Source organism: Carassius gibelio, chromosome B25 (assembly GCF_023724105.1).
Source record: "Carassius gibelio isolate Cgi1373 ecotype wild population from Czech Republic chromosome B25, carGib1.2-hapl.c, whole genome shotgun sequence".
Classification (NCBI taxonomy): domain Eukaryota; kingdom Metazoa; phylum Chordata; class Actinopteri; order Cypriniformes; family Cyprinidae; genus Carassius; species Carassius gibelio.
This window is the reverse complement of record NC_068420.1, coordinates 18,006,031-18,026,511: the sequence shown is the minus strand read 5'-3', so window position 1 is coordinate 18,026,511 and position 20,481 is coordinate 18,006,031. Positions and strand designations below refer to the sequence as shown.

The 20,481-nt window shown below is 37.8% G+C and overlaps 1 protein-coding gene across 1 annotated transcript in view; it reads right to left on the bottom strand.

The window, feature by feature from the left end:
• The window catches only part of LOC128014057 (tenascin-X), a 196,155-nt gene that overhangs the window by 108,181 nt on the left and 67,493 nt on the right, over nucleotides 1-20,481 (bottom strand). Inside the window, exons 9-29 of the mRNA XM_052597295.1 lie at nucleotides 17,354-17,611; nucleotides 16,956-17,204; nucleotides 16,446-16,706; nucleotides 16,048-16,296; nucleotides 15,538-15,798; nucleotides 13,536-13,784; nucleotides 13,029-13,286; nucleotides 12,625-12,873; nucleotides 12,115-12,375; nucleotides 10,141-10,389; nucleotides 9,634-9,891; nucleotides 9,174-9,422; nucleotides 8,664-8,924; nucleotides 6,706-6,954; nucleotides 6,196-6,456; nucleotides 5,746-5,994; nucleotides 5,236-5,496; nucleotides 3,227-3,475; nucleotides 2,717-2,977; nucleotides 2,273-2,521; nucleotides 1,763-2,023 (exon numbers count right to left, since the gene is read on the bottom strand). Of these exons, the coding sequence (XP_052453255.1) occupies nucleotides 1,763-2,023; nucleotides 2,273-2,521; nucleotides 2,717-2,977; nucleotides 3,227-3,475; nucleotides 5,236-5,496; nucleotides 5,746-5,994; nucleotides 6,196-6,456; nucleotides 6,706-6,954; nucleotides 8,664-8,924; nucleotides 9,174-9,422; nucleotides 9,634-9,891; nucleotides 10,141-10,389; nucleotides 12,115-12,375; nucleotides 12,625-12,873; nucleotides 13,029-13,286; nucleotides 13,536-13,784; nucleotides 15,538-15,798; nucleotides 16,048-16,296; nucleotides 16,446-16,706; nucleotides 16,956-17,204; nucleotides 17,354-17,611 (5,352 nt within the window). The remainder of the gene's footprint in view (nucleotides 1-1,762; nucleotides 2,024-2,272; nucleotides 2,522-2,716; nucleotides 2,978-3,226; nucleotides 3,476-5,235; nucleotides 5,497-5,745; nucleotides 5,995-6,195; nucleotides 6,457-6,705; nucleotides 6,955-8,663; nucleotides 8,925-9,173; nucleotides 9,423-9,633; nucleotides 9,892-10,140; nucleotides 10,390-12,114; nucleotides 12,376-12,624; nucleotides 12,874-13,028; nucleotides 13,287-13,535; nucleotides 13,785-15,537; nucleotides 15,799-16,047; nucleotides 16,297-16,445; nucleotides 16,707-16,955; nucleotides 17,205-17,353; nucleotides 17,612-20,481) is intronic.

Here is a 20,481-nt window from a genome sequence, read left to right as displayed (position 1 = left end):
TAAATATGAGAAAGTATGAATGGTGCTATTATGAATTGATCAAACAATTGTAATATATAATATATATATATATATATATATATATATATATATATATATATATATATATATATATATATATATATATGTACTACAGTCATGGCCAAAAGTTTTGAGAATGACATAAATGATAGTTTTCCAAAAGTTTGCTGCTAAACTGCTTTTAGATCTTTGTTTCAGTTGTTTCTGTGATGTACTGAAATATAATTACAAGCACTTCATACATTTCAAAGGCCTTTATCGACAATTACATGACGTTTATGCAAAGATTCAGTATTTGCAGTGTTGGCCCGTCTTTTTCAGGACTTCGGCAATTCAACTGTGCATGCTCTCAATCAACTTCTGGGCCAAATCCTGACTGATAGCAACCCATTCTTTTATAATCACTTCTTGGGAGTTTGTCAGAATTAGTGGGTTTTTGTTTGTCCACCCGCCTCTTGAGGATGGACAACAAGTTCTCAATGGTATTCAGATCTGGGGAGTTTCCAAGACATGGACCCAAAATTTCAACATTCTGGTTCCCGAGTCACTTAGTTACCACTTTTGCCTTATGGCACGGTGCTCCATCGTGCTGGAAAATGCATTGTTCTTCACCAAACTGTTGTTGGACTGTTGGAAGAAGTTGCTGTTGGAGGGTGTTTTGGTACCATTCTTTATTCATGGCTGTGTTTTTGGGCAGAATTGTGAGTGAGCCCACTCGCTTGGATGAGAAGCAACCCCACACATGAATGGTGTCAGGATGCTTTACTGTTGGCATGACACAGGACTGATGGTAGCGCTCACCTTTTCTTCTCCGGACAAGCCTTTTTCCAGATGCCCAAAACAATCGGAAAGGGGCTTCATCGGAGAATATGACTTTGCCCCAGTCCTCATCTTTCCATTCACTATACTTTCTGCAGAAGATCAATCTGTCCCTGATGTTTTTTTGGAGAGAAGTGGCTTCTTTGCTGCCCTTCTTGGCACCAGGCAATCTTCCAAAAGTCTTGGCCTCACTGTGCGTGCAGATGCGCTCACACCTGCCTGCTGCCATTCCTGAGCAAGCTCTGCACTAGTGGCACTCTGATCCCGCAGCTGAATCCTCTTTAGGAGACGATCCTGGCACTTGCTGGACTTTCTTGGACGCCCTGAAGCATTCTTTACAAGAATTGTTCCTCTTTCCTTGAAGTTCTTGATGATCCTATAAATTGTAGATTTAGGTGCAATCTTAGTAGCCACAATATCCTTGCCTGTGAAGCCATTTTTATTCAACGCACTGATGGCTGCATGTGTTTCTTTGCAGGTCACCATGGTTAACAATGGAAGAACAATGATTTCAAGCATCACCCTCCTATTAACATGTCAAGTCTGCCATTCTAACCCAATCAGCCTGACATAATGATCTCCAGCCTTGTGCTCGTCAACATTCTCACCTGAGTTAACAAGACGATTACTGAAATGATCTCTCAGGTCCTTTAATGACAGCAATGAAATACAGTGGAAAGGTTTTTTTGGCATTAAGTTAATTTTCATGGCAAAGAAGGACTATGCAATTCATCTGATCACTCTTCATAACATTCTGGAGTATATGCAAATTGCTATTATAAAAACTTAACAACTTTTCCAATTTCCAATATTTATGTAATTTTCAAAACTTTTGGCCACAACTTATATATATGAAAGTAATCAGTCAATAACATGAGTGTATGGCCAGAAAAATTAGGAAACATTTAATTGGAAAACATACTAGTGTATTTTGAGGTAACCGCTGATTCTCCTTCTGTTGAGTTATCTGCTGCAACAGCTGTGATGTTTAATGTGTAATTGACTCCAGCAGTCAGACCAGTGATGTTATAGGAAGTGTTTGTAGTTGTTGAATTTCCATTTGTTTCATCACCCATCCACTGAATTTTAAAGAAAGATCTATTTCCAACTGGTCCATCCCATGTCAGAAACACAGATGATGTTGTTATTTCAGTAATTTTGAGATTACTGATCACACCTGGCTCTGTGTGGGTAGAGAAGAGCAATTAATACATGTTGATGAAAGGGGAATTAAATAAAGTATGACTCTAAATATGATTAAGTATGACTGGTGCAATTATGAATTGATCAAACAATTGTAATAAGGCCAGAACTCTGGTGTCTTAAAATGTTGCTGTACAGTTTTCTGCTCAATGAAGGTAAATATGAAATGGTTTCAAGGATGAAGTTTCAGCAGATTCTCTCAGATTAAACATCCAATAAGAGCCCTTACTGGTATACAGTGAAATCTGATTGGCTCTTCCCTCGGTCACATTATCAGCTGCAACTGCAAACACTTTGAATGTGTACTGTCGTCCAGGAATCAGATCATTTATTTTGATGGAGGTGTTTTCAGTAGTCATATTCTTATTTTCATATTCTACACGATAACGGGAGCTTTGACCATTCGGTTTAATCCAGTTTAGTAAAACAGAGGATGTTGTAATATCAACAGCTGTGAGGTTCATTATGACGTCAGGCTCTGTGAGTGAAAATAACAGACATTCGGGAATTAAAATATGACTCCTGAAATCCTAATGTAGTGAATATATATATATATATATATATATATATGTGTGTGTGTGTGTGTGTGTGTGTGTGTGTGTGTGAAAGTAATCAGTCAATAAAATTAGTGTATGGCCAGAAAAATTAGGAAACATTTAATTGGAAAACATACTAGTATATTTTGAGGTAACCGCTGATTCTCCTTCTGTTGAGTTATCTGCTGCAACAGCTGTGATGTTTAATGTGTAATTGACTCCAGCAGTCAGACCAGTGATGTTATAGGAAGTGTTTGTAGTTGTTGAATTTCCATTTGTTTTATCACCCATCCACTGAATTTTAAAGAAAGATCTATTTCCAACTGGTCCATCCCATGTCAGAAACACAGATGATGTTGTGATTGCAGTAATTTTGAGATTGCTGATCACACCTGGCTCTGTGTGGGGAGAGAAGAGCAATTAATACATGTTGATGAAAGGGGAATTAAATAAAGTATGACTGTAAATATTAGAAAGTATGAATGGTGCAATTATGAATTAATCAAACAATTGTAATAAGGCCAGAACTCTGGTGTCTTAAAATGTTGCTGTACAGTTTTCTGCTCAATGAAGGTAAATATGAAATGGTTTCAAGGATGAAGTTTCGGCAGATTCTCTCAGATTTAACATCCAATAAGAGCTCTTACTGGTATACAGTGAAATCTGATTGGCCCTTCCTTCGGTCACATGATCAGCTGCAACTGCAAACACTTTGAATGTGTACTGTCGTCCAGGAATCAGATCATTTATTTTGATGGAGGTGTTTTCAGTAGTCACATTCTTATCTTCATATTCTACACGATAACCGGAGCTTTGACCATTCGGTTTAATCCAGTTTAGTAAAACAGAGGATGTTGTAATATCAACAGCTGTGAGGTTCATTATGACGTCAGGCTCTGTGAGTGAAAATAACAAACATTCTGGAATTAAAATATGACTCCTGAAATCCTAATGTAGTGAATATATATATATATATATATATATATATATATATATATATATATATATATATATATGTATATGTACTACAGTCGTGGCCAAAAGTTTTGAGAATTACATAAATATTAGTTTTCCAAAAGTTTGCTGCTAATCTGCTTTTAGATCTTTGTTTCAGTTGTTTCTGTGATGTACTGAAATATAATTACAAGCACTTCATACGTTTCAAAAGCCTTTATCGACAATTACATGATGTTTATGCAAAGATTCAGTATTTGCAGTGTTGGCCCATCTTTTTCAGGACTTCTGCAATTCAACTGTGCATGCTCTCAATCAACTTCTGGGCCAAATCCTGACTGATAGCAACCCATTCTTTCATAATCACTTCTTGGAGTTTGTCAGAATTAGTGGGTTTTTGTTTGTCCACCCGCCTTTTGAGGATGGACAACAAGTTCTCAATGGGATTCAGATCTGGGGAGTTTCCAAGACATGGACCCAAAATTTCAACATTCTGGTTCCCGAGCCACTTAGTTACCACTTTTGCCTTATGGCACGGTGCTCCATCGTGCTGGAAAATGCATTGTTCTTCACCAAACTGTTGTTGGACTGTTGGAAGAAGTTGCTGTTGGAGGGTGTTTTGGTACCATTCTTTATTCACGGCTGTGTTTTTGGGCAGAATTGTGAGTGAGCCCACTCCCTTGGATGAGAAGCAACCCCACACATGAATGGTGTCAGGATGCTTTACTGTTGGCATGACACAGGACTGATGGTAGCGCTCACCGTTTCTTCTCTGGACAAGCCTTTTTCCAGATGCCCCAAACAATCGGAAAGGGGCTTCATCGGAGAATATGACTTTGCCCCAGTCCTCATCAGTCCATTCACTATACTTTCTGCAGAAGATCAATCTGTCCCTGATGTTTTTTTGGAGAGAAGTGGCTTCTTTGCTGCCCTTCTTGGCACCAGGCCATCTTCCAAAAGTCTTGTCCTCACTGTGCGTGCAGATGCGCTCACACCTGCCTGCTGCCATTCCTGAGCAAGCTCTGCACTAGTGGCACTCTGATCCCGCAGCTGAATCCTCTTTAAGAGACGATCCTGGCACTTGCTGGACTTTCTTGGACGCCCTGAAGCATTCTTTACAAGAATTGTTCCTCTTTCCTTGAAGTTCTTGATGATTCTATAAATTGTAGATTTAGGTGCAATCTTAGTAGCCACAATATCCTTGCCTGTGAAGCCATTTTTATTCAACGCAATGATGGCTGCATGTGTTTCTTTGCAGGTCACCATGGTTAACAATGGAATAACAATGATTTCAAGCATCACCCTCCTTTTAACATGTCAAGTCTGCCATTCTAACCCAATCAGCCTGACATAATGATCTCCAGCCTTGTGCTCGTCAACATTCTCACCTGAGTTAACAAGACGATTACTGAAATGATCTCTCAGGTCCTTTAATGACAGCAATGAAATACAGTGGAAAGGTTTTTTTGGCATTAAGTTAATTTTCATGGCAAAGAAGGACTATGCAATTCATCTGATCACTCTTCATAACATTCTGGAGTATATGCAAATTGCTATTATAAAAACTTAACAACTTTTCCAATTTCCAATATTTATGTAATTTTCAAAACTTTTGGCCACAACTTATATATATGAAAGTAATCAGTCAATAACATGAGTGTATGGCCAGAAAAATTAGGAAACATTTAATTGGAAAACATACTAGTGTATTTTGAGGTAACCGCTGATTCTCCTTCTGTTGAGTTATCTGCTGCAACAGCTGTGATGTTTAATGTGTAATTGACTCCAGCAGTCAGACCAGTGATGTTATAGGAAGTGTTTGTAGTTGTTGAATTTCCATTTGTTTCATCACCCATCCACTGAATTTTAAAGAAAGATCTATTTCCAACTGGTCCATCCCATGTCAGAAACAAAGATGATGTTGTTATTTCAGTAATTTTGAGATTACTGATCACACCTGGCTCTGTGTGGGGAGAGAAGAGCAATTAATACATGTTGATGAAAGGGGAATTAAATAAAGTATGACTCTAAATATGATTAAGTATGACTGGTGCAATTATGAATTGATCAAGCAATTGTAATAAGGCCAGAACTCTGGTGTCTTAAAATGTTGCTGTACAGTTTTCTGCTCAATCAAGGTAAATATGAAATGGTTTCAAGGATGAAGTTTCGGCAGATTCTCTCAGATTAAACATCCAATAAGAGCTCTTACTGGTATACAGTGAAATCTGATTGGCTCTTCCCTCGGTCACATTATCAGCTGCAACTGCAAACACTTTGAATGTGTACTGTCGTCCAGGAATCAGATCATTTATTTTGATGGAGGTGTTTTCAGTAGTCACATTCTTATTTTCATATTCTACACGATAACGGGAGCTTTGACCATTCGGTTTAATCCAGTTTAGTAAAACAGAGGATGTTGTAATATCAACAGCTGTGAGGTTCATTATGACGTCAGGCTCTGTGAGTGAAAATAACAGACATTCGGGAATTAAAATATGACTCCTTAAATCCTAATGTAGTGAATATATATATATATATATATATATATATGTGTGTGTGTGTGTGTGTGTGTGTGTGTGTGTGTGTGTGTGAAAGTAATCAGTCAATAAAATTAGTGTATGGCCAGAAAAATCAGGAAACATTTAATTGGAAAACATACTAGTATATTTTGAGGTAACCGCTGATTCTCCTTCTGTTGAGTTATCTGCTGCAACAGCTGTGATGTTTAATGTGTAATTGACTCCAGCAGTCAGACCAGTGATGTTATAGGAAGTGTTTGTAGTTGTTGAATTTCCATTTGTTTTATCACCCATCCACTGAATTTTAAAGAAAGATCTATTTCCAACTGGTCCATCCCATGTAAGAAACACAGATGATGTTGTGATTGCAGTAATTTTGAGATTGCTGATCACACCTGGCTCTGTGTGGGGAGAGAAGAGCAATTAATACATGTTGATGAAAGGGGAATTAAATAAAGTATGACTGTAAATATTAGAAAGTATGAATGGTGCAATTATGAATTAATCAAACAATTGTAATAAGGCCAGAACTCTGGTGTCTTAAAATGTTGCTGTACAGTTTTCTGCTCAATGAAGGTAAATATGAAATGGTTTCAAGGATGAAGTTTCGGCAGATTCTCTCAGATTAAACATCCAATAAGAGCTCTTACTGGTATACAGTGAAATCTGATTGGCCCTTCCTTCGGTCACATGATCAGCTGCAACTGCAAACACTTTGAATGTGTACTGTCGTCCAGGAATCAGATCATTTATTTTGATGGAGGTGTTTTCAGTAGTCACATTCTTATCTTCATATTCTACACGATAACCGGAGCTTTGACCATTCGGTTTAATCCAGTTTAGTAAAACAGAGGATGTTGTAATATCAACAGCTGTGAGGTTCATTATGACGTCAGGCTCTGTGAGTGAAAATAACAGACATTCTGGAATTAAAATATGACTCCTGAAATCCTAATGTAGTGAATATATATATATGTATATGTACTACAGTCGTGGCCAAAAGTTTTGAGAATTACATAAATATTAGTTTTCCAAAAGTTTGCTGCTAATCTGCTTTTAGATCTTTGTTTCAGTTGTTTCTGTGATGTACTGAAATATAATTACAAGCACTTCATACGTTTCAAAAGCCTTTATCGACAATTACATGATGTTTATGCAAAGATTCAGTATTTGCAGTGTTGGCCCATCTTTTTCAGGACTTCGGCAATTCAACTGTGCATGCTCTCAATCAACTTCTGGGCCAAATCCTGACTGATAGCAACCCATTCTTTCATAATCACTTCTTGGAGTTTGTCAGAATTAGTGGGTTTTTGTTTGTCCACCCGCCTTTTGAGGATGGACAACAAGTTCTCAATGGGATTCAGATCTGGGGAGTTTCCAAGACATGGACCCAAAATTTCAACATTCTGGTTCCCGAGCCACTTAGTTACCACTTTTGCCTTATGGCACGGTGCTCCATCGTGCTGGAAAATGCATTGTTCTTCACCAAACTGTTGTTGGACTGTTGGAAGAAGTTGCTGTTGGAGGGTGTTTTGGTACCATTCTTTATTCATGGCTGTGTTTTTGGGCAGAATTGTGAGTGAGCCCACTCGCTTGGATGAGAAGCAACCCCACACATGAATGGTGTCAGGATGCTTTACTGTTGGCATGACACAGGACTGATGGTAGCGCTCCCCTTTTCTTCTCCGGACAAGCCTTTTTCCAGATGCCCAAAACAATCGGAAAGGGGCTTCATCGGAGAATATGACTTTGCCCCAGTCCTCATCTTTCCATTCTCTATACTTTCTGCAGAAGATCAATCTGTCCCTGATGTTTTTTTGGAGAGAAGTGGCTTCTTTGCTGCCCTTCTTGGCACCAGGCCATCTTCCAAAAGTCTTGGCCTCACTGTGCGTGCAGATGCGCTCACACCTGCCTGCTGCCATTCCTGAGCAAGCTCTGCACTGGTGGCACTCTGATCCCGCAGCTGAATCCTCTTTAGGAGACGATCCTGGCACTTGCTGGACTTTCTTGGACGCCCTGAAGCCTTCTTTACAAGAATTGTTCCTCTTTCCTTGAAGTTCTTGATGATTCTATAAATTGTAGATTGAGGTGCAATCTTAGTAGCCACAATATCCTTGCCTGTGAAGCCATTTTTATGCAACGCAATGATGGCTGCACGCGTTTCTCTGCAGGTCACCATGGTTAACAATGGAAGAACAATGATTTCAAGCATCACCCTCCTTTTAACATGTCAAGTCTGCCATTCTAACCCAATCAGCCTGACATAATGATCTCCAGCCTTGTGCTCGTCAACATTCTCACCTGAGTTAACAAGACGATTACTGAAATGATCTCTCAGGTCCTTTAATGACAGCAATGAAATACAGTGGAAAGGTTTTTTGGCATTAAGTTAATTTTCATGGCAAAGAAGGACTATGCAATTCATCTGATCACTCTTCATAACATTCTGGAGTATATGCAAATTGCTATTATAAAAACTTAACAACTTTTCCAATTTCCAATATTTATGTAATTTTCAAAACTTTTGGCCACAACTTATGAAAGTAATCAGTAAATAACATTAGTGTATGGCCAGAAAAATTAGGAAACATTTAATTGGAAAACATACTAGTGTATTTTGAGGTAACCGCTGATTCTCCTTCTGTTGAGTTATCTGCTGCAACAGCTGTGATGTTTAATGTGTAATTGACTCCAGCAGTCAGACCAGTGATGTTATAGGAAGTGTTTGTAGTTGTTGAATTTCCATTTGTTTTATCACCCATCCACTGAACTTTAAAGAAAGATCTATTTCCAACTGGTCCATCCCATGTCAGAAACACAGATGATGTTGTTATTTCAGTAATTTTGAGATTACTGATCACACCTGGCTCTGTGTGGGTAGAGAAGAGCAATTAATACATGTTGATGAAAGGGGAATTAAATAAAGTATGACTCTAAATATGATTAAGTATGACTGGTGCAATTATGAATTGATCAAACAATTGTAATAAGGCCAGAACTCTGGTGTCTTAAAATGTTGCTGTACAGTTTTCTGCTCAATGAAGGTAAATATGAAATGGTTTCAAGGATGAAGTTTCGGCAGATTCTCTCAGATTAAACATCCAATAAGAGCTCTTACTGGTATACAGTGAAATCTGATTGGCTCTTCCCTCCGTCACATGATCAGCTGCAACTGCAAACACTTTGAATGTGTAATGTCGTCCAGGAATCAGATCATTTATTTTGATGGAGGTGTTTTCAGCAGTCACATTCTTATCATCATATTCTACACGATAACGGGAGCTTTGACCATTCGGTTTAATCCAGTTTAGTAAAACAGAGGATGTTGTAATATCAACAGCTGTGAGGTTCATTATGACGTCAGGCTCTGTGAGTGAAAATAACAGACATTCGGGAATTAAAATATGACTCCAGAAAATCTAATGTAGTATATATATATATATATATATATATATATATATATATATATATATGTGTGTGTGTGTGTGTGTGTGTGTGTGTGTGTGTGTGAAAGTAATCAGTCAATAATATGAGTTTCTGGCCAGAAAAATCAGGAAACATTTAATTGGAAAACATACTAGTATATTTTGAGGTAACCACTGATTCTCCTTCTGTTGAGTTATCTGCTGCAACAGCTGTGATGTTTAATGTGTAATTGACTCCAGCAGTCAGACCAGTGATGTTATAGGAAGTGTCAGTGGTTGAATTTTCATTTGTTTCATCACCAATCCACTGAATTTTAAAGAAAGATCTATTTCCAACTGGTCCATCCCATGTCAGAAACACAGATGATGTTGTGATTTCAGTAATTTTGAGATTGCTGATCACACCTGGCTCTGTGTGGGGAGAGAAAAGCAATTAATACATGTTGATGAAAGGAGAATTAAATAAAGTATGACTGTAAATATTAGAAAGTATGAATGGTGCAATTATGAATTGATCAAACAATTGTAATAAGGCCAGGACTCTGGTGTCTTAAGATGTTGCGCTACAGTTTTCTGCTCAATGAAGGTAAATATGAAATGGTTTCAAGGATGAAGTTTCGGCAGATTCTCTCAGATTAAACATCCAATAAGAGCTCTTACTGGTATACAGTGAAATCTGATTGGCTCGTCCCTCGGTCACATTATCAGCTGCAACTGCAAACACTTTGAATGTGTACTGTCGTCCAGGAATCAGATCATTTATTTTGATGGAGGTGTTTTCAGTAGTCACATTCTTATTTCCATATTCTACACGATAACCGGAGCTTTGACCATTCGGTTTAATCCAGTTTAGTAAAACAGAGGATGTTGTAATATCAACAGCTGTGAGGTTCATTATGACGTCAGGCTCTTTGAGTGAAAATAACAGACATTCGGGAATTAAAATATGACTCCTGAAATCCTAATGTAGTGAATATATATATATATATATATGTATATGTACTACAGTCATGTCCAAAAGTTTTGAGAATTACATAAATGATAGTTTTCCAAAAGTTTGCTGCTAAACTGCTTTTAGATCTTTGTTTCAGTTGTTTCTGTGATGTACTGAAATATAATTACAAGCACTTCATACGTTTCAAAAGCCTTTATCGACAATTACATGACGTTTATGCAAAGATTCAGTATTTGCAGTGTTTGCCCGTCTTTTTCAGGACTTTAGCAATTCAACTGTGCATGCTCTCAATCAACTTCTGGGCCAAATCCTGACTGATAGCAACCCATTCTTTTATAATCACTTCTTGGAGTTTGTCAGAATTAGTGGGTTTTTGTTTGTCCACCCGCCTTTTGAGGATGGACAACAAGTTCTCAATGGGATTCAGATCTGGGGAGTTTCCAAGACATGGACCCAAAATTTCAACATTCTGGTTCCCGAGCCACTTAGTTACCACTTTTGCCTTATGGCACGGTGCTCCATCGTGCTGGAAAATGCATTGTTCTTCACCAAACTGTTGTTGGACTGTTGGAAGAAGTTGCTGTTGGAGGGTGTTTTGGTACCATTCTTTATTCATGGCTGTGTTTTTGGGCAGAATTGTGAGTGAGCCCACTCCCTTGGATGAGAAGCAACCCCACACATGAATGGTGTCAGGATGCTTTATTGTTGGCATGACACAGGACTGATGGTAGCGCTCCCCTTTTCTTCTCCGGACAAGCCTTTTTCCAGATGCCCAAAACAATCGGAAAGGGGCTTCATCGGAGAATATGACTTTGCCCCAGTCCTCATCTTTCCATTCTCTATACTTTCTGCAGAAGATCAATCTGTCCCTGATGTTTTTTTGGAGAGAAGTGGCTTCTTTGCTGCCCTTCTTGGCACCAGGCCATCTTCCAAAAGTCTTGGCCTCACTGTGCGTGCAGATGCGCTCACACCTGCCTGCTGCCATTCCTGAGCAAGCTCTGCACTAGTGGCACTCTGATCCCGCAGCTGAATCCTCTTTAAGAGACGATCCTGGCACTTGCTGGACTTTCTTGGACGCCCTGAAGCCTTCTTTACAAGAATTGTTCCTCTTTCCTTGAAGTTCTTGATGATTCTATAAATTGTAGATTTAGGTGCAATCTTAGTAGCCACAATATCCTTGCCTGTGAAGCCATTTTTATTCAACGCAATGATGGCTGCATGTGTTTCTTTGCAGGTCACCATGGTTAACAATGGAATAACAATGATTTCAAGCATCACCCTCCTTTTAACATGTCAAGTCTGCCATTCTAACCCAATCAGCCTGACATAATGATCTCCAGCCTTGTGCTCGTCAACATTCTCACCTGAGTTAACAAGACGATTACTGAAATGATCTCTCAGGTCCTTTAATGACAGCAATGAAATACAGTGGAAAGGTTTTTTGGCATTAAGTTAATTTTCATGGCAAAGAAGGACTATGCAATTCATCTGATCACTCTTCATAACATTCTGGAGTATATGCAAATTGCTATTATAAAAACTTAACAACTTTTCCAATTTCCAATATTTATGTAATTTTCAAAACTTTTGGCCACAACTTATATATATATGAAAGTAATCAGTAAATAACATTAGTGTATGGCCAGAAAAATTAGGAAACATTTAATTGGAAAACATACTAGTGTATTTTGAGGTAACCGCTGATTCTCCTTCTGTTGAGTTATCTGCTGCAACAGCTGTGATGTTTAATGTGTAATTGACTCCAGCAGTCAGACCAGTGATGTTATAGGAAGTGTTTGTAGTTGTTGAATTTCCATTTGTTTTATCACCCATCCACTGAACTTTAAAGAAAGATCTATTTCCAACTGGTCCATCCCATGTCAGAAACACAGATGATGTTGTTATTTCAGTAATTTTGAGATTACTGATCACACCTGGCTCTGTGTGGGGAGAGAAGAGCAATTAATACATGTTGATGAAAGGGGAATTAAATAAAGTATGACTCTAAATATGATTAAGTATGACTGGTGCAATTATGAATTGATCAAACAATTGTAATAAGGCCAGAACTCTGGTGTCTTAAAATGTTGCTGTACAGTTTTCTGCTCAATGAAGGTAAATATGAAATGGTTTCAAGGATGAAGTTTCGGCAGATTCTCTCAGATTAAACATCCAATAAGAGCTCTTACTGGTATACAGTGAAATCTGATTGGCTCTTCCCTCGGTCACATTATCAGCTGCAACTACAAACACTTTGAATGTGTACTGTCGTCCAGGAATCAGATCATTTATTTTGATGGAGGTGTTTTCAGTAGTCATATTCTTATCTTCATATTCTACACGATAACGGGAGCTTTGACCATTCGGTTTAATCCAGTTTAGTAAAACAGAGGATGTTGTAATATCAACAGCTGTGAGGTTCATTATGACGTCAGGCTCTGTGAGTGAAAATAACAGACATTCTGGAATTAAAATATGACTCCAGAAAATCTAATGTAGTATATATATATATATGTGTGTGTGTGAAAGTAATCAGTCAATAATATGAGTTTCTGGCCAGAAAAATCAGGAAACAATTAATTGGAAAACATACTAGTATATTTTGAGGTAACCACTGATTCTCCTTCTGTTGAGTTATCTGCTGCAACAGCTGTGATGTTTAATGTGTAATTGACTCCAGCAGTCAGACCAGTGATGTTATAGGAAGTGTCAGTGGTTGAATTTTCATTTGTTTCATCACCAATCCACTGAATTTTAAAGAAAGATCTATTTCCAACTGGTCCATCCCATGTCAGAAACATAGATGATGTTGTGATTTCAGTAATTTTGAGATTACTGATCACACCTGGCTCTGTGTGGGTAGAGAAGAGCAATTAATACATGTTGATGAAAGGAAAATTAAATAAAGTATGACTGTAAATATTAGAAAGTATGAATGGTGCAATTATGAATTGATCAAACAATTGTAATAAGGCCAGAACTCTGGTGTCTTAAAATGTTGCTGTACAGTTTTCTGCTCAATGAAGGTAAATATGAAATGGTTTCAAGGATTAAGTTTCAGCAGATTCTCTCAGATTAAACATCCAATAAGAGCTCTTACTGGTATACAGTGAAATCTGATTGGCTCTTCCCTCGGTCACATTATCAGCTGCAAATGCAAACACTTTGAATGTGTACTGTCGTCCAGGAATCAGATCATTTATTTTGATGGAGGTGTTTTCAGTAGTCACATTCTTATTTTCATATTCTACACGATAACGGGAGCTTTGACCATTCGGTTTAATCCAGTTTAGTAAAACAGAGGATGTTGTAATATCAAAAGCTGTGAGGTTCATTATGACGTCAGGCTCTATCAGTGAAAATAACAGACATTCGGGAATTAAAATATGACTCCTGAAATCCTAATGTAGTGAATATATATATATATATATATATATATATATATATATATATATATATGTGTGTGTACTACAGTCATGTCCAAAAGTTTTGAGAATTACATAAATATTAGTTTTCAAAAAGTTTGCTGCTAAACCGCTTTTAGATCTTTGTTTCAGTTGTTTCTGTGATGTACTGAAATATAATTACAAGCACTTCATACATTTCAAAGGCCTTTATCGACAATTACATGACATTTATGCAAAGATTCAGTATTTGCAGTGTTGGCCCGTCTTTTTCAGGACTTCTGCAATTCAACTGGGCATGCTCTCAATCAACTTCTGGGCCAATTCCTGACTGATAGCAACCCATTCTTTCATAATCACTTCTTGGAGTTTGTCAGAATTAGTGGGTTTTTGTTTGTCCACCCGCCTCTTGAGGATTGACCACAAGTTCTCAATGGGATTCAGATCTGGGGAGTTTCCAGGCCATGGACCCAAAATTTCAACATTCTGGTTCCCGAGCCACTTAGTTACCACTTTTGCCTTATGGCACAGTGCTCCATCGTGCTGGAAAATGCATTGTTCTTCACCAAACTGTTGTTGGACTGTTGGAAGAAGTTGCTGTTGGAGGGTGTTTTGGTACCATTCTTTATTCATGGCTGTGTTTTTGGGCAGAATTGTGAGTGAGCCCACTCCCTTGGATGAGAAGCAACCCCACACATGAATGGTGTCAGGATGCTTTACTGTTGGCATGACACAGGACTGATGGTAGCGCTCCCCTTTTCTTCTCCGGACAAGCCTTTTTCCAGATGCCCAAAACAATCGGAAAGGGGCTTCATCGGAGAATATGACTTTGCCCCAGTCCTCATCATTCCATTCACTATACTTTCTGCAGAAGATCAATCTGTCCCTGATGTTTTTTTGGAGAGAAGTGGCTTCTTTGCTGCCCTTCTTGGCACCAGGCCATCTTCCAAAAGTCTTGGCCTCACTGTGCGTGCAGATGCGCTCACACCTGCCTGCTGCCATTCCTGAGCAAGCTCTGCACTGGTGGCACTCTGATCCCGAAGCTGAATCCTCTTTAGGAGACGATCCTGGCGCTTGCTGGACTTTCTTGGACGCCCTGAAGCCTTCTTTACAAGAATTGTACCTCTTTCCTTGAAGTTCTTGATGATCCTATAAATTGTAGATTTAGGTGCAATCTTAGTAGCCACAATATCCTTGCCTGTGAAGCCATTTTTATGCACCGCAATGATGGCTGCACGCGTTTCTCTGCAGGTCACCATGGTTAACAATGGAAGAACAATGATTTCAAGCATCACCCTCCTTTTAACATGTCAAGTCTGCCATTCTAACCCAATCAGCCTGGCATAATGATCTCCAGCCTTGTGCTCGTCAACATTCTCACCTGAGTTAACAAGACGATTACTGAAATGATCTCTCAGGTCCTTTAATGACAGCAATGAAATACAGTGGAAAGGTTTTTTGGCATTAAGTTAATTTTCATGGCAAAGAAGGACTATGCAATTCATCTGATCACTCTTCATAACATTCTGGAGTATATGCAAATTGCTATTATAAAAACTTAAGCAGCAACTTTTCCAATTTCCAATATTTATGTAATTCTCAAAACTTTTGGCCACGACTTATATATATGAAAGTAATAAGTTAATAACATGAGTGTATGGCCAGAAAAATTAGGAAACATTTAATTGGAAAACATACTAATATATTTTGAGGTAACCGCTGATTCTCCTTCTGTTGAGTTATCTGCTGCAACAGCTGTGATGTTTAATGTGTAATTGACTCCAGCAGTCAGACCAGTGATGTTATAGGAAGTGTTTGTAGTTGTTGAATTTCCATTTGTTTTATCACCCATCCACTGAATTTTAAAGAAAGATCTATTTCCAACTGGTCCATCCCATGTCAGAAACAAAGATGATGTTGTTATTTCAGTAATTTTGAGATTACTGATCACACCTGGCTCTGTGTGGGGAGAGAAGAGCAATTAATACATGTTGATGAAAGGAGAATTAAATAAAGTATGACTCTAAATATGAGAAAGTATGAATGGTGCTATTATGAATTGGTCAAACATTTGTAATAAGGCCAGGACACTGGTGTCTTAAGATGTTGCTGTACAGTTTTCTGCTCAATGAAGGTAAATATAAAGTGGTTTCAAGGATGAAGTTTCAGCAGATTCTCTCAGATTAAACATCCAATAAGAGCCCTTACTGGTATACAGTGAAATCTGATTGGCTCTTCCCTCTGTTTCATTATCAGCTGCAACTGCAAACACTTTGAATGTGTACTGTGCTCCAGGAGTCAGACCATTTATTTTGATGGAGGTGTTTTCAGTAGCCACATTATTTTCTTCATATTCTACACGATAACGGGAGCTTTGACCATTCGGTTTAATCCAGTTTAGAAAGACAGAGGATGTTGTAATATCAACAGCTGTGAGGTTCATTATGACGTCAGGCTCTGTGAGTGGAAATAACAGACATTTGGGGATTAAAATATGAGTCCAGAAAACCAAATGTAGTGAAGATTTATATATATTTGAAAATAATCAGTCAATAATATGAGTTTCTGGCCAGAAAAATCTGGAAACATTTAATTGGAAAACATACTAGTATATTTTGAGGTAACCGCTGATTCTCCTTCTGTTGAGTTATCTGCTGCAACAGCTGTGATGTTTAATGTGTAATTGACTCCAGCAGTCAGACCAGTGATGTTATAGGAAGTGTCAGTAGTTGTTGAATTTCCATTTGTTTCATCACCCATCCACTGAACTTTAAAGAAAGATCTATTTCCAACTGGTCCATCCCATGTCAGAAACAAAGATGATGTTGTGATTTCAGTAATTTTGAGATTGCTGATCACACCTGGCTCTGTGTGGGGAGAGAAGAGCAATTAATACATGTTGATGAAAGGAGAATTAAATAAAGTATGACTGTAAATATGAGAAAGTATGAATGGTGCTATTATGAATTGATCAAACATTTGTAATAAGGCCAGGACACTGGTGTCTTAAGATGTTGCTGTACAGTTTTCTGCTCAATGCAGGTAAATATAAAGTGGTTTCAAGGATGAAGTTTCAGCAGATTCTCTCAGATTAAACATCCAATAAGAGCCCTTACTGGTATACAGTGAAATCTGATTGGCTCTTCCCTCTGTTTCATTATCAGCTGCAACTGCAAACACTTTGAATGTGTACTGTCGTCCAGGAGTCAGACCATTTATTTTGATGAAGGTGTTTTCAGTAGCCACATTATTTTCTTCATATTCTACACGATAACGGGAGCTTTGACCATTCGGTTTAATCCAGTTTAGAAAGACAGAGGATGTTGTAATATCAACAGCTGTGAGGTTCATTATGACGTCAGGCTCTGTGAGTGGAAATAACAGACATTTGGGGATTAAAATATGAGTCCAGAAAACCAAATGTAGTGAAGATTTATATATATTTGAAAATAATCAGTCAATAATATGAGTTTCTGGCCAGAAAAATCTGGAAACATTTAATTGGAAAACATACTAGTGTATTTTGAGGTAACCGCTGATTCTCCTTCTGTTGAGTTATCTGCTGCAACAGCTGTGATGTTTAATGTGTAATTGACTCCAGCAGACAGACCAGTGATGTTATAGGAAGTACCAGTAGTTGAATTTCCATTTGTTTTATCACCCATCCACTGAACTTTAAAGAAAGATCTATTTCCAAATGGTTCATCCCATGTCAGAAACACAGATGATGTTGTGATTTCAGCCACTGTTAGATTTATGATCATACTTGGCTCTGTTTGGGGAGAGAAGAGCTTTTTTTATGTCCAATCAGGACAAAGGTGAAATGTATACAATACACACATACAAGCAGAGATGTAGTGGTAAAAAAAAGAGGTGGGTAAACTATAAATTCTGGGTGACCATATCCTGATGACATCGCTATAGGCTATCATTTGATATTACTACCAAGGGTATCACTGGTTATTCCCTCATATAGGTCACACAGTCACTATTCAATTCATACATTTATCTAGGTTCTTGTTAAAGAGGCTCAAGAAGGAATAATAAGGTTGAAATCTATAAAGTTTACTAAATGACAAAACAGAGAGATTTTTTTTTTCAAAGAGGAATAGAGAGGGAGGCTTATATCCAGGGGTACCAATGCAATGCACTTGTACGTAATGATTAGGGATTTGGGATTATTTTCATAGTCGATTAATCTGTTGAATATTTTCTCAATTAATCGGTTAGTTGTTTGGTCTATAATATGTCAGAAAAATGTGGATCAGTGTTTCCCCAAAAGCCCAGGAATGGTCCTTAGATGTATCGTTTTGTCCACAATTCAAAGATATTTAGTTGACTGTCACAGAGGAGAGAAGACACAAGAACATATTCAGATTTAACAAGCTGGAATCAAATAATTTTTTACTTTTGTCTTTCATATATTTTATCAATGACACAGACTGCAGCTTCATTTCAGAAGACATCCTTTTGGTCACGTGGTTCACGTGAGATGATTGACAGCTTTACAAACTAATGATATTGCACTTATGTCATAGCTGACGCGAATCAATAAGAGGTGAGTAATCGCTAGCTCTGTTAGCTGTTTTAGTTCTTCAGATCGCATTAATCAGTGTAAAATGGATAGAAATGTTAATCTGTATGAAGAAATTGTCAGGGTTAGGCAAGGGAGGAACTCAGGTGCAGACAGGGATTCTCAAACAAAGGGTTTATTACAAAAAAGGGGAAAACAAAACCCACGAGGGGGAAAACACGGAGCAAGGTAAAGACTAAATAACTAAAACAGGACTGGACTAACAAGATAAACAAGGACTCTAAATACTAGCTATAAACAAACACTCACGGTAATACAAACATTTCTTAAGGAACAATCACAGGGTGGAACAATCACAATCACAGGTACAATGAACCGACGCAAGACAGAGCACACTAGGAGATCTAAATAGGGGTACTAATCAAGACGCGACAGGTGTTACAGATAGGACAATCAAGACACGACTAGGTTAACAAGGGGGGCGGGGCAAGGGAACGAGACAACACAAGCACATGGCCCAAAGACAAGGCCATGCGCTTGTACACAAAACATGGGTCTGTCATGATCCTGCCTCAAGACTAGGAAAAATCAAGGACACGAGGGCAGAATCATGACAGAAATATTTTACAAACATATCAAACAATTATTATCTCTTCAAATGTGTGCACCATTGGACTATAGGCCTGGCGGATCATGGATATTGTAAGTATACAAACACAAATAAATGGGAGATGAGATTAATTGCTGCTGTATGAGTGATGATTTCTTTTCAAAATAACGAACGTTATTATTATTATTATTATTATTATTATTATTATTATTAATTGTCTGATATCCATTTTTGAATTTTGATGCAGTCTGTTACGTGTCGTTCATTTTGAACGAATCTTTAATAGGACTACGAATTGTCTCAGAGAGTAATTCGTTCATTTTTGACCGCACATGCGCATTACACAACATATAGGTTATGAATCGACAGGTGAGGTCCGAGTCTTTTATTCTTCCTGTCAGTCCCATGGAGACGGGAAGAGAAAAGATTAGCTCATTTTGTTGAACGAGACTCAAAGATCCAAGTCTGTAAAATGATCCGAACTTCCCACTACTACTGGCAACACCACAAGCAGTTGGTCAACACTGATAAGTTGCAGCGCAATATGAAAAACTTCATCTTTAACAACAAACAACCTATTAAATTAATAATGAACAATATGAAACTAAAACGACATAAGCTTACTTTAAAATGTCATAGGAACTGTAGGCTATTTAGAGGTGGATAAACTCAATTTAGATGTCGATAAACGCTATTTCTGAATTTTGGGAGGTGTGTAAACGGCGTTTATGTGCGTTTAGCCTCCACTACATCCCTGCACAAGGGAAATTAACTTACAATTGACTAAAATGGGGGAAGACATTATTTTTATAGTATACTTTGGAGCACAAAACAGATATTTTATAGCTTTGCATATAGTTACTACTATACAGCAAGAAAATTAGATTTTATAACTCTACATGTGAATTGTGAGATTCAGACATTTTCTCCATCTGTTGATTGATCTGCTGCCACAGCAGTGATGCAGAATGTGTATTTGACTCCAGCAGTCAGACCAGTGATGTTATAGGAAGTATAAGTACTAGTTTTATTTGTTTTATCATCAGTCTAGTGAACTTTAAAAAAAGATCTATTTTCAACTGGTTCATTCCATGTCAGAAACACAGATGATGTTGTGATATTTTTCACTCTGAGATTCCTGACCACATCTGGCTCTGTGTTTACGAGGAAGAAGCATGTCATAATTGATTATTTGAAAAAATCTTCACACAAGTCACAAGCAAAGTAGAAATATATAAAGGATGGAATGTGAACTAGTGGGCCAAATTAACCAACAATAGACTCGCAGGGCTAAGGCAGAATTTTGATATTTATTGTTTAACATGAGCTTCGTATGATATTTCTAAAAAATAAATAAATAGCAGCATAAAAGAGAAATTTTAAGTGAGAATAGGTCTATTGCTTTTACAAATTACTTGAAAAACATATTGATGGATCAGAAATCAATATCATGTTTAATCCTATTTTAAGTTCAGAGACTCTTAATTTTTAGGTTTTC